Source organism: Prinia subflava, chromosome 23 (genome assembly GCF_021018805.1).
Source record: "Prinia subflava isolate CZ2003 ecotype Zambia chromosome 23, Cam_Psub_1.2, whole genome shotgun sequence".
Taxonomy (NCBI): Eukaryota; Metazoa; Chordata; class Aves; order Passeriformes; family Cisticolidae; genus Prinia; species Prinia subflava.
In genome coordinates this window covers 2,746,713-2,760,606 of record NC_086269.1, presented here as the reverse complement: position 1 = coordinate 2,760,606, position 13,894 = coordinate 2,746,713, and the positions used below count along the sequence as shown (strand labels likewise).

At 55.8% G+C, this 13,894-nt stretch overlaps 1 protein-coding gene across 1 annotated transcript; it reads left to right on the top strand.

Annotated features, from left to right (window-relative positions):
• Positions 1–832: 832 nt before the first annotated feature.
• Positions 833–6,952, top strand: BTG2 (BTG anti-proliferation factor 2). The gene is made up of 2 exons (XM_063418641.1): positions 833–1,059; positions 4,216–6,952. Exons 1-2 carry the CDS (start codon positions 900–902, stop codon positions 4,554–4,556), a joined length of 501 nt encoding a protein of 166 aa, XP_063274711.1. The 5' UTR covers positions 833–899; the 3' UTR covers positions 4,557–6,952.
• The last annotated feature ends 6,942 nt before the right edge of the window (positions 6,953–13,894 follow it).

Sequence of the window (13,894 nt, the reverse complement as noted above, 5' to 3'; positions counted from 1 at the left end):
CTCCTGTTCCTGTATCCCTGTATCCCTGTGTCTCTCTGTCCCTGTCCCTCTCTCTGTCCCTGTCCCTCTGTCCCTGTGTCCCTGTCCCGCTCTCTATCCCTGTCCCCCTCTCTCTGTCCCTGTGTCCCCCTGTCCTGTCCCTGTCCCTCTGTCCCCCTCTCTCTGTCCCTGTCTCTGTCCCTGTACCCCTGTCCCTGTGCCCCTGTCCTGTCTCTGTCCCTCTCTCTGTCCCTCTGTCCCCCTCTCTCTATTCCTCTCCCTGTCCCCCCTCCCTGTCCCTGTCCTGTCCCTGTCCCTGTCCCCCTGTCCCTGTCCCCCTGTCCTGTCCCTGTCCCTGTCCCTCTGTCCCCCTGTCCCTGTTCCCCTGTCCTGTCCCTCTCTCTGTCCCTGTCCCTGCCCCCCTCTCCCTGTCCCCCTGTCCCTGTCCCCCTGTCCCTGTCCCTGTCCTGTCCCTGTCCCTGTCCTGTCCCTGTCCCTGTCCCCCTGTCCCTGTCCCTGTCCTGTCCCTGTCCCTCTCCCTGTCCCTGTCCCTGTCCCTGTCCCTGTCCCTGTCCCTGTCCCTGTCCCTGTCCCTGTCCCCCTGTCCCTGTCCCCCTGTCCCTGTCCCCCTGTCCCTGTCCCTCTCCCTGTCCCCCTGTCCCCCCCCCCCGGTCACCCCGACCCCTCCCCCGGTAACCGCCCCCCCTTTGCTGTGACGTCACCGCGTGAGCTCACGCGCTATTAGCATACCACCATTTGCATTCCCTCATTTGCATACGGCCCGGCCAATGGAACGCCGCGGCCGCGCCGTGACGTCACGCGGGGCCGCCCTATATAAGCGGTGCGCGCAGGCGGCGGCGCAGATCGAGCGCCGCGGAGCCGCCGGGAAGGTCGCGGGAATTCCCCCCGTCCCCGCCGGGATGAGCCAGCGCCACAGCCAGCGCCGCGGGCCCCGGGCCGACATGGTGCCCGAGATCGCCGCCGCCGTGGGCTTCGTGTCCGGCCTGCTGCGGACGCGGGGCTGCGTCAGCGAGCAGCAGCTGCAGGTGTTCAGCGGGGCGCTGCGGGAGGCGCTCACAGGTGAGCTCCGGGGACGAAGGAGCGCGGCGACAGGAATCTGCTGGTGGCGGGGCTCTGCTTGTAGCCCTCGGGAGCGGGCGCCCGCTGGTGTCCCACCCGTGTGCCTTCCAGGACCCGGTGTCCCTTAGAGGGCTTCTCGTGTGCCTTCCAGGACCCGGTGTCCCTTAGAGTGGTTCCCGTGTGCCTTCCAGGACCCGGTGTCCCTTAGAGTGCCCGCCCCCCACCCCGTGTGCCTTCCAGGACCCGGTGTCCCTTAGGGTGGCCCCCGTGTGCCTTCCAGGACCCGGTGTCCCTTAGGGTGGCCCCCGTGTGCCTTCCAGGACCCGGTGTCCCTTAGAGTGGCCCCCGTGTGCCTTCCAGGACCCGGTGTCCCTTAGAGTGCCCCCCCCCCCTCCCCCGTGTGCCTTCCAGGACCCGGTGTCCCTTAGAGTGCTTCCCGTGTGCCTTCCAGGACCCGGTGTCCCTTAGAATGGTCCCCGTGTGCCTTCCAGGACTCGGTGTCCCTTAGAGTGCTTCCCGTGTGCCTTCCAGGACCCGGTGTCCCTTAGAATGGTCCCCGTGTGCCTTCCAGGACTCGGTGTCCCTTAGAGTGCCCCCATGGTGATCCGAGGACCTGGTGTCCTTTCGAGTTCCCGCTGTGCTCCTTCCAGGACCTGGTGTCCCTCCCGAGTGCCCCTTGTTGTTGATCCGAGGACCTGTTGTCCTTCCTGTCTTGGTCTCGGGACGTGGCGTCCCTCCCGAGTGCCCCCCGTGTCGCTTCTGGGACCTGGTGTCCCCTCCCGTGTCGCTCCTGGGACCTGGTGTCCTTCCTTGGTGTCCCCTCCGGGACCTGGTGTCCCCTCCCGAGTCGCTCCCGGGACCTGGTGTCCCTCTTTGGTGTCCTCCGTGTTCCTTCCAGGACCTGATCTCCCCTCCCGAGTGGCTCCCGTGTCGCCCCTGGGACCTGGTGTCCCCTCCCGAGTCGCTCCCAGGACCTGGTGTCCTTCCTTGGTGTGACCCCCCATGTCCCTTCCAGGACCTGGTGTCCCCTCCCGGGCTGCCTCCCCTGCCGCTCCCGGGTCCCGGTGTCCCTTCCAGGACCTGGTGCCCGTCCTTGGTGCCCCCCGTGTCTCCTCCAGGACCTGGTGTCCCCTCCCGGGGTGCTCCCGGTTCCCGATGTCCCCTCCCGGGGTGCTCCGCAGTGTCCCCTCGGCTGGGGCTCACATCGGGGCGCTCCCGGTGCCCGCTCCCGGTGCCCGCTCCCGGTGCCCGCTCCCGGTGCCCGCTCCCGGTGCCCGCTCCCGGTGCCCGCTCCCGGTGCCCGCTCCCGGTGCCCGCTCCCGGTGCCCGCTCCCGGTGCCCGCTCCCGGTGGGTCCCGGCTGCAGCCGCCTCCCCCTGGGCTGCGCTGACCCCCTCCCGGTTTGTCCCCCCCTCCCGGTTTGTCCCCCCCTCCCGGTTTGTCCCCCCCCCTCCCGGTTTGTCCCCCCCCCTCCCGGTTTGTCCCCCCCCTCCCGGTTTGTCCCCTCCCGGTGTCCCGGAGCCCGGCGCTCCCTGCGGGGCGGTTCGGGCGCTGTCGCTGTTATCAGCCGCAGGGAGGGCGGGGTGGCCGGGCTCTGATAAGGGGATGAAGGATAAAAAACCCTCCCGGGCCCGGGCGCCGCGGGACGGGGCAGCCCCGGGATGGGCCGTGCCCTATCTGCCCCGGCCACCCCGGCCCGGCCCCTCAACCCTGCCCTGCCGCGGGTTTTGGGGTGAAAGAGCCGCGTTTTGGGGCTCCGGCAGCCTCGGAGTGGGGTTTGGGCTGGCAGCGCCTCTGCCCCCCTTGGGGAAGGGGTTTGGGTCCTGTCTGCTGAGTACAGAACTTTTTGTGCAGTTTGGTTCCTGTTCCTGTGCTCTGCCTGATTCCTTCGGTGCTCCCGGCGTTCAGGGAGGCTCTGCCTGGGTGTTGTTTGGGATTTGGCCTTTAAAGGCCAATTTTGGTGGCAGCTAAAGGCCCTAAACTCCATTTTCCTGCTGGGAAGGAGAATTTCCTGAGATATTCCTGCTCACTGCCCTTCTCCCTCCCTTCCCAGAGCATTATAGACACCACTGGTTCCCCGAGAAACCCTTCAAAAGGGGTTGTTCAGGATTTGGCCTTTAAACCCCAAATTTAGTAGGAGCTAGAGATCCTAAACTCCACTTCCCAACTGGGAAGGAGCCTTTCCTGGGATATTTCTGCTATTCCTGCTCTTCCCTGTTCCTTCCCACAGCACTACAAACCCCACTGGTTCCCCAAGAAACCCGTCAAAGGGTGTTCTTTGGGATTTGGGCTTTAAACCCCAAATTTAATGGGAGCTAAGGACCCTAAACTCCATTTCTTTTCTGTGAAGGAGCTTTTCCTGGGATATTCCTGCTCACTGCTCTTTCCCTCCCTCTCCAGAGCACTACAGACACCACTGGTTCCCCAAGAAACCCTTCAAAGGGCGTTCTTTAGGATTTACCCTGTAAACCCCAAACTTAATGGGGTTTTAAAACCCTAAATTTTATTTTTTTGCTGAGATGGAGCCTTTCCAATCTACCCCTTCTCACTGGTGTTTCCCTCCCTCCCCAGAGCACTACAGACACCACTGGTTCCCCGAGAAACCCTTCAAAGGCTCTGGGTGCATCCACATCAACCACAGGATGGACCCCATGACCAAATCTTCAGGATTTGGCCTTTAAACCTCAAACTTAATGGAATCTAAAGACCCTAAACTCCTTTTTTTTTTTGTTGAGATGGAGCCTTTCCAATCTACCCCTTCTCACTGCTCTTCTTCCTCCCTCCCCAGAGCACTACAGACACCACTGGTTCCCCGAGAAACCCTTCAAAGGGCATTCTTTAGGATTTGGCCTTTAAACCCCAAATTTAATGACAGCTAAAGACTCTAAAATCCAATTTTTTGCTGTGAAGGAGCTTTTCCTGGAATTCCCCTTCTCACTGCTCTTCTTTCTCCCTCCCCAGAGCACTACAGACACCACTGGTTCCCCTAGAAACCCTTCAAAGGGCGTTGTTTAGGTGGTGTTTAGGTGGTTTTTGGGATTTGGCGTTTAAACCCCAAATTCAATGGGAACTAAAGGCTCTAAACTCCATTTTTTGCTGGGCAGAAACCTTTTTTTGGAATTCCCGTTCTCACTGCTCTTTTTTCTTCCCTCCCCAGAGCACTACAGACACCACTGGTTCCCCGAAAAACCCTCCAAAGGCTCCGGCTACCGCTGCATCCGCATCAACCACAGGATGGACCCCATCATCAGCAAGGCAGCGGGGCAGATCGGACTGAGCCTCTCCCAGTTGTACCAGTTGCTCCCCAGTGAGCTCACGCTGTGGGTGGACCCCTTCGAGGTCTCGTACCGCATCGGTGACGACGGCTCCATCTGCGTCCTCTACGAGGCCACCAAACCCCGCCACGGCTCCTTCGGAGGGATGCTCACCTGCAAGAACCAGATGATGCTGGGTCGTGCCAGCCCTTCCAAAAATTACATCATGACTGTCTCCAGTTAAAAAAAAAAACCACAAAAAACCACCCCACACACACAAAAATCCCGCCCCAAAAAAACACGACAAAAACGTAAAAAAAAAAAAAGGAAGAAAAATCTCCTCTTTGTCCTTACACTGCCAAGACACAGGCTACTGTAATACCTCGAGATGAGGATCTATTTTTAAGATGAAGAGCTATTTATATTTTTTAAAAAAAAGAGATAAAGAGAGAAAAAAAAACCTTCAGAAAATCCAAAATTAAAATGTCGGGCGCTGCTCTTGAGCCGAGGCGGCGCCCCCGGTGCCTTTTCTAAAGCTGTGCAAGCTTGTGAGTTTTTTGGGTTTTTTATATTATTATTATTGTTATTATTGTGAAGCTGAGATCTACCTAATTTAGCGTTGGATGGCGATTTCGGGGCTGGCTTTGGAGCTCCTCCTGGAATGGGGGACGAGGGGACGAAGCCAGGCTGGGATGTGTCACCTTGTCACCTTTGTCACCGTCCTGCTGCTGTGTCCCCAGGGCTGGAGGTGCTGCTGTGACCTCTCTGAGCCTGGATTCGGTGTCACCTCGGTGCTGGGTGGCCCTGGGGACATTGGGATCCTGCTCCTCTCCCACGGTGTCCCCAACCCCTCCTCATCACCTGGGACAAGGTGGCCGCCCTGGGAGCGTCCCCAAGGTGACTCGTGGTGGCACTGAGGGGACACACGCGGAGCAGGGCGCTCCAGAGCTGGGAATTCCAAAGTTTTTCTGCTCCCGGGGGTCTCAGCCCTGCCCTGGTGGCCTCTCTGTGTCCCCACCCCTCGCTGCCACCTCCTCTCCGTGTCCCTTCTCCGAGGAGCCGAAGCCACCCCTTGTCCTGCAGAGGTTGGGGTGTGACACCCCCTTTTTGCTCTCTCAGGTTTTGGGGGGCTCTCTGGGGGTTGTTGAGATGTTTTTGGGGTCCTGAGGTTGATTTTTAAAGCCTCCCCTTGGAAATGGAGTTTGGGTCCCACCTCTTTGTACAAAACCTTTTTGCACAATTCCAAATTCCTGCTCTGCCCCTTTCCCTTTGCTCTCCCACCCTTCAGGGAGGCTCTACCCTGGTGGGTTTTTTGGGATTTGGCCTCTAAACCCCAAAATTATTGGCAGCTAAAAGCCCTGAACTCCATCTGGCAGCTGGGAAGGAGAATTTCCTGGGATATCCCACATCCACTGAATTTTTCCCAATTTTGGGACCAGCCTGGGCCGTGGATGTGCTCGGTTGTAGCAAAACTTCCTGGATTTTTCTCTCAGCTGAACTTTCCCCTTTTCCTGACCAAACCCGGAGCTGTTCTCGCCCAGCCTGTGATGATTCAAGTTCTCAGACGTTTGTGCAATAAATAAATAAATTTCCAAATCCTGGGCACGCTGGGAGAGGAAGGCAGCTCCTGTCTGGTTCTTTAATACATCAAATAATCCAGCCTTGACTTCTAAAATTCAGATTTATTTATTATTTTTTTTCTGCTAGCTCCAAACCATCAAACTGGAAAATCAGCCTCGATTCTCAAGATGCTCAAATATTTTTTTTCATTATTTTTTTTGAAGTGTCAGGCCGTTCTTTGTGCTTGAGGAGATCAGAGCAGAGCCTGGAGTTGCATCATTTCCCCTCCCCACTCGAATTTCTCACGTCAGCAAAGCACAAAGGAAGCACTGGGGGAGCTTTTGTGCAATAGGTGCCCTCACCCACAGGGGAGTGCCTGCTCCAAAAAAAAAAAAAATCAAATTCCCTTTTCCAGGAAAAGCAATCTCAGCGCTTTTAATTTTATTTTTTTTTTAATTCCTCACTTTACCCTGCCTGATGTGAAGAACTGCCCCAGGAGGAACTTTGGGCAGGATCAAAGCAGCCTCGAGGTTTATTTTGATTTATTTTGATTTATTTTGATTTATTCCCTCCCTCTCCCCAGAGGAGTTTTCCAAAGGAACACCCAGAACCGAACCAGCCTCGTTCCCCTCTCCCTGAGAGGGAGCAGCCTCACACCCAAGGTGTCTTTATTTCATTTTTAAGCTTCAAAACCAACCAAATCCGGGTAGAATCCGCTTCTCCCTCGTAGCTGGTGACACAAAAAGCTGTGAATTCTGTGCTCTCGTTGCCTTTCTGCCTCCGAGCCTCTTGTGATGTGGATTTTGAGACAGCGTCTTCGAGGGGGTTCCTGTCATTATTATTATTATTATTTTATTCTAATTTTTGGGTTTTTTTGAACCAAGCTGGACTGTTGAACGGGACCTGCTTTTTTGTCATTGTTGTTGGTTTTTGTCCTTTTTTTTTGGTGAAATTGGTGGGAATCCCGTGAGGAATGGGAGGAGGTTCCTGATGTACAGCAGTGTTTTATACCCGCCATGTACAGACCCCCCCTTTGCTTTTATTTTATTTTGTTACTTTAATAAAAACTTAGCATTGGAACCCGGCCTGCCTCGTTCCTGGGAGAGGATTTGGGGTTTGGGATTTGGGATTTGGGATTTGGGGTTTGAAATTTGATATTTGGGATTTGGGATTTGAGATTGGGATTTGGGATTTGGATTTGGGATTTGAGATTTGGGATTTGGATTTGGGATTTGGGATTTGGGGTTTGAAATTTGAGATTTGGGATTTGGGAGTTGAGATTTGGGATTTGGGATTTTGGGATTGGGATTTGATATTTGGAATTTGATATTTGGGATTGGGATTTGGGATTTGAGATTTGGGATTTGGGAGTTGAGATTTGGGATTTGAGATTTGGGATTTGGGATTTTGGGATTGGAATTTGATATTTGGGATTTGGATTTGGGATTTGGGATTTTGAGATTTGGGATTTAGGATTTTGGGATTTGGGATTTGATATTTGGGATTGGGATTTGATATTTGGAATTTGATATTTGGGATTTGGGATTTGAGATTGGGATTTGGGATTTGAGATTCGGGATTTGATATTTGGGATTTGGGATTTGATATTTGGGATTGGGATTTGATATTTGGGATTTGGGATTTTGGGATTTCAGCCTTGTGGGGGTGACTGTGAATTTCCGGCTGAGTCACCCGAGGAGTTTCAGCCAAAAGCTGCTGACTCCAATCCCGGCCCTGCAAATTCCAGGAATTCAGGCTGGGAATGACTCAGAACAGGCTGTGGCTGTCCTGCCCTCCTCCTCCTCCTCCTCCTCCTCCTCCTCGGGGCTCTGGGAGGCTTCAGTGTGAAAATCCTGCGTTTAAAACCTTTGCCACGTCCGCCCTCCCCAATCCCGGTGGATTTTCCGTGGGAATTTCGGGAATTTGGGATCCGTGGCGGTTTCTGGTGAAGCCTCCCCGCCCTTCCTCGCAGGGTGAGGAAGATGAGGGGTCAGTGCCGCGGGGCAGGGCTGGGGAGGATGCGGGGCTTTGTCACCGGGGCTGAGTCACGACAGGTCCTGCCTGGTGAGGAGCTCCGAGCTGTGACTGCCACAGCCTCGGGACCCCGGCTCACCCAGACTGTGCTGGTTTCGAGCCCAAAATTTCATTTTTTATGGAATTTAGGAGGGTTTAATTCACCTTCCAGGCTCCCTGTGACCATTCCTTGTACCTCCAGACATCTTTTAAAGACCTTGATTCAACCAGCTTGTGTTATTTTGAGCCCAAAATTCAATTTTTAGAGAATTTAGGAGGGTTTAATTCCCCTGCCAGGCTCCCTGTGACCATTCCCTCTACCACCAAGCCTTTAAGAATCTTTGTGTTATTTTGGCCCCAAAACTCAATTTTTTATGGAATTTAGGAGGGTCTAATTCCCCTGCCAGGCTCCCTGTGACCATTCCTGTACCACCAAACCTCCTTTAAGGACCTTTGTGTTATTTTGAGCCCAAAACTCCAATTTTATGGAATTTAGGAGGGTCTAATTCACCTGCCAGGCTCCCTGTGACCATTCCTTGTACCTCCAGACATCTTTTAAAGACCTTGATTCAACCAGCTTGTGTTATTTTGAGCCCAAAACTCCAATTTTATGGAATTTAGGAGGGTTTAATTCCCCTGCCAGGCTCCCTGTGACCATTCCCTCAACCTCCAGACATCCTTTAAGAACCTTTGTGTTATTTTGAGCCCAAAACTCCAATTTTATGGAATTCAGGAGGGTCTAATTCAAAGCCAGGCTCCCTGTGACCATTCCTCTACCACCAAACATCCTTTGAGGACCTTGACTCAACCATCTTGTGTTATTTTGAGCCCAAAATTCAATTTTTAGAGAATTCAGGAAGGTCTAATTCCCCTGCCAGGCTCCCTGTGACCATTCCTTGTACCTCCAGACATTCTTTAAGGACCTTGACTCAATGAGCTTGTGTTATTTTGGCCCTAAAATTTCCTTTTTATGAAATTCAGGAGGGTCTAATTCCCCTGCCAGGCTCCCTGTGACCATTCCTGTACCACCAAACCTCCTTTAAGGACCTTTGTGTTATTTTGAGCCCAAAACTCCAATTTTATGGAATTCAGGAGGGTCTAATTCACCTGCCAGGCTCCCTATGACCATTCCTTGTACCTTCAGACATTCTTTAAGGACCTTGACTCAACCACCTTGTGTTATTTTGGCCCTAAAACTCCAATTTTATAGAATTTAGGAGGGTTTAATTCCCTTGCCAGGCTCCCTGTGACCATTCCCTCTACCACCAAACCTCCTTTAAGAACCTTTGTGTTATTTTGAGCCCAAAACTCCAATTTTATGGAATTCAGGAGGGTCTAATTCAAAGCCAGGCTCCCTGTGACCATTCCTTGTACCTCCAGACATCTTTTAAAGACCTTGATTCAACCAGCTTGTGTTATTTTGAGCCCAAAATTCAATTTTTAGAGAATTTAGGAGGGTTTAATTCCCCTGCCAGGCTCCCTGTGACCATTCCCTCAACCTCCAGACATCCTTTAAGAACCTTTGTGTTATTTTGAGCCCAAACTCCAATTTTATGGAATTTAGGAGGGTTTAATTCCCCTGCCAGGCTCCCTGTGAGCCCCAGGGCTGCCCCTCTCACCCTGCAGGGCACCGCCAGCTCCTCCCCTCCCGCCCGGAACAATTCGTGGGCGGATTTGGGCGCCGGCTCTGAACATTTTTTTTATTTTAATTTTTTTTTTGAGCTCAGCCCTCCCTCAGTTTCCACGAACACACCCAAATTATCTCCGCTGCCGCTTGTGCAACCGCGCCGGGGGCGGGGCCGGGCTCCCGTCACCTGCGGAGTCACCTGGGGCGTCACCCTGGGGTGTCACCCTCGGTGTCACCCTGAGGTGTCACCCTGGGGTGTCACCCTGGGCTGAGCCCCCCAGCCGGTGTCCCTATAGAGGGAAAGGTTTGAGACTCAGCCCAACACCTTTTAAGGGAAGAACAGCAGAATTTTCGTTGCTCTCCTGGCAGGAGTTGGCTCAAAACCAAGACAAAAATGCTGATAAGGTGTCTTTACCTGTTCCTTTAAAAAATAGCAATTTTCTGTTGGGCTGTTTGCCAAAAACCCCACCCAAACCCTTCAATACTTAAAGGAGAGCACTGAGGCTGCTCAGCGCGTTCTCAAGGTGTGAGGGACCTGTCCCTGTTTGGCTTTGTTCTTTGTTTTTTGTATTATTTTCTTCTTTAATTAAAAACTTTTTTGCTTTTTTGAGACACATCTCTCAAAGTTATCTCAGGCATTTTCTGTGAGGCGCTGAACCCCGGCAGAGCTGATTCCACCTGGATGTTGGAGAAATCCCATCCTGGAGCCTTTTCCTCCCTCTGCCCTCCCAGCCCCAGCCCGGACCTGCATTCCGGGCTCCCTTCCCATTCCCAGGCCAGCCCTGACCCCTTCCATTCCCATTCCCATTCCCATTCCCATTCCCATTCCCATTCCCATTCCCATTCCCATTCCCGTTCCCATTCCCATTCCCGTTCCCATTCCCATCCCCATTCCCATTCCCATCCCCATCCCCATTCCCATTCCCATTCCCATTCCCATTCCCATTCCCATTCCCATTCCCATTCCCATTCCCATCCCGGTTCCCATTCCCATCCCCATCCCCATCCCCATTCCCATTCCCATTCCCATTCCCATTCCCGTTCCCATTCCCATTCCCATTCCCATCCCCATCCCCATCCCCATTCCCATTCCCGTTCCCGTTCCCATTCCCGTTCCCGTTCCCGTTCCCGTTCCCGTTCCCGTTCCCATTCCCGTTCCCGTTCCCGTTCCCGTTCCCGTTCCCGTTCCCATTCCCATCCCGGTTCCCATTCCCATTCCCATTCCCATTCCCATTCCCATTCCCATCCCCATCCCCATCCCCATTCCCATTCCCATTCCCATTCCCATTCCCATTCCCATTCCCATCCCCATCCCCATTCCCATCCCCATTCCCATTCCCATTCCCATTCCCATTCCCGTTCCCGTTCCCGTTCCCGTTCCCATTCCCGTTCCCGTTCCCGTTCCCGTTCCCGTTCCCGTTCCCATTCCCGTTCCCGTTCCCGTTCCCGTTCCCGTTCCCGTTCCCATTCCCATTCCCATTCCCATTCCCATTCCCACCCCCATTCCATCCCATCCCATTCCCATTCCCATTCCCATCCCCATCCCCATCCCCATTCCCATTCCCATTCCCATTCCCATTCCCATTCCCATCCCCATCCCCATCCCCATTCCCATTCCCATTCCCATTCCCATTCCCATTCCCGTTCCCGTTCCCGTTCCCGTTCCCATTCCCATCCCGGTTCCCATTCCCATTCCCATTCCCATTCCCATTCCCATTCCCATTCCCATTCCCATTCCCATCCCGGTTCCCATTCCCATTCCCATCCCCATCCCCATCCCCATTCCCATTCCCATTCCCATTCCCATTCCCATTCCCATTCCCATCCCCATCCCCATTCCCATCCCCATTCCCATTCCCATTCCCATTCCCATTCCCATTCCCATTCCCATTCCCATTCCCATTCCCGTTCCCGTTCCCATTCCCATTCCCATTCCCGTTCCCGTTCCCGTTCCCGTTCCCATTCCCATTCCCATTCCCATTCCCATCCCCATTCCCATTCCCATTCCCATTCCCATTCCCATTCCCATTCCCATTCCCATTCCCATTCCCATTCCCATTCCCACCCCCATTCCATCCCATCCCATTCCCATTCCCATCCCCATCCCCATTCCCATTCCCATCCCCATTCCCATTCCCATTCCCATTCCCATTCCCATTCCCATTCCCATTCCCATTCCCATCCCTACCCGATTCCCATTCCCATTTTCCCATTCCCATTCCCATCCCATCCCATTCCCATTCCCATTCCCATTCCCATTCCCATTCCCATTCCCATTCCCATTCCCATTCCCATTCCCATTTCCATTCCCATCCCCATTCCCATCCCATCCCATCCCATCCCATCCCATCCCATCCCATCCCATCCCATCCGGCTCCCGTCGCTCCCAGCGCTCCCGCCGGTGCCCCGGGGGGGACAAGCGGCGTTTGTCGCCGGCAGCGGGGACAGCGGGGACAGCTGCTGCCATCTGTCCCCGGGGCGGGGGGAGCGCCGGGGCCGCGCCGGGGCCGCGGTTTTGTTTCTCCTTTCATGCACCACTGAACTTTGCACCTTTTGTTTCCCGGGGAAGGGCCGGGAGCCGGGGGAGCCGGAGGAGCCCGGGGAGCCGGGGAAGGGCCGGGGGGAACCGGGGGAGCCCGGGGAAGGCCCGAGGGGAGCCCGGGGGAGCCCGGGGAGCCGGGGGAGCCCGGGGAAGGCCCGGGGGAGCCCAGGGAAGGGCCGGGGGAGCCGGGGGAGCCCGGGGGAGCCGGGGGAGCCCGGGGAGCCCGGGGGGAGCCCGGGGGAGAGAGGCCTCGGCGCCGCGCGGTTCAGGGCAGAGCCCGCCCGGGCCCCCGGGGGTTCTGGAGGGTTTTTTCCCTTTGTTCGGACGGGAATTTTTGTTGTTGTTGTTGTTTGAGGGGCTCACGGGGCTGCTCAGCCCCGGACGTGTCCTTGTCACGGCTGTGTGGCCTTGGAGGGACAGCGGCGACCTGCCAGCCCTGGGGGGTGCTGTGCGCTCGTCCCCAAGAGACGCTGGGGCTGTGTCCCCATTCCCAAGGGACATCGTGTCCCCTGTCCCCAAGGGATGCTCTGTCCCCATTCCCAAGGGACATCCCTGTCCCCAAGGGAAGCTCTGCTCACATCTCAGAGGAATTCTGTGCCCTCATCCCCAAGGGACATCGTGTCCCCTGTCCCTAAGGGATGCTCTGTCCCCATTCCTGACAGAGCCCAGTGCACAGGCAGACGGATGGACAGTGGGGCAGTGGGATGGTCATTGGGATGGACACTGGGATGGCCATCAGGGCAGTGGGATGGACAGTGGGACAGTGGGACAGTGGGACAGGGGGACAGTGGGACATGGAGAACATTCCCACCTCCAGGAAGCACCAGAGTGCTCACGGAGCTCCCCCTCTGCCGTGTCCCCACACTGGTGACACCCAAGAGGGTCCCGTGGGCCACATCCAAACTCCAGGGGTGGCATTTGAGGTGCTCCAGGTCCCTTCTGCCCTAAAACTCCGGAGAATCCCCAAATCCCTGCCAGCCTCACATCCTGGGAGAAGGATTTGGGGTGACAGCTCCATGCCAGGATGTTTTGGGGCATCCTGTGGCCATCCCTGTGCCTGGAACACCTCCCGGTGTCACAACCCCCGCGTGTGACAGCCACACCCTGCCAGGGACATCCAGGAAATGTCCCCGGGAACGGCTGCAGGGGACAACAGCCCCGAGCCCAGCGCTGCCGGGCGGAGGGCGAGGCTCCTTCCCTCGGACAATGCCCTCGGAGTTTGTTCCCGTCCTGGCTCCGGATAAATCAGGGAAGGGCAGGGCCGGGAGCAGCTGCCTCGCCTGGCCCGGCCGCTGCTTTGTGCGGATTAAAACCCGGGTTGGGACGAGAGGCAGCTGCGGGGCTCCCTCAAAACTCATCCAGAGACTGGCCCTGTGTGTGGGAATCCTGCCAAAAAACCAGGATCCTCTCCACAGGGCATTTCCCTTGATTTGGGGCAGATTTGTTGCATTTTTAGGGGGTTTCGCCCCCCTTTAGGGGTGATCCCACAGAGGATCTGCCCCTCTGCATCACCAGGGCAGATTTGGGGTGCAGCCCTGGAGCTCTGCTCCAACACTCAGCTGAAAATTCCCATTCCTCCCTTTTTTTGCCATCAGTGGCGGGGCTCAGCTCCGGCTCACGGATCCCATGGATGTCAGAACCACCCCAAAACCTCCCGGGGCAGCAGGAGGGGGGAGAAGGGCGATGCTGAGCTGAGCCCCCCAAACCAGAGACCCCCAGCAGCTTCAGGGGGGTTTAGGGGGGCCCACGCTGCCTTTTGGGGCCGAGACAAAGCCCGGTTTGATATTTATGGCACGTGCAGGGGGAGCGTGGGGCGAGCGGGACAGATGGCCCGGGAACA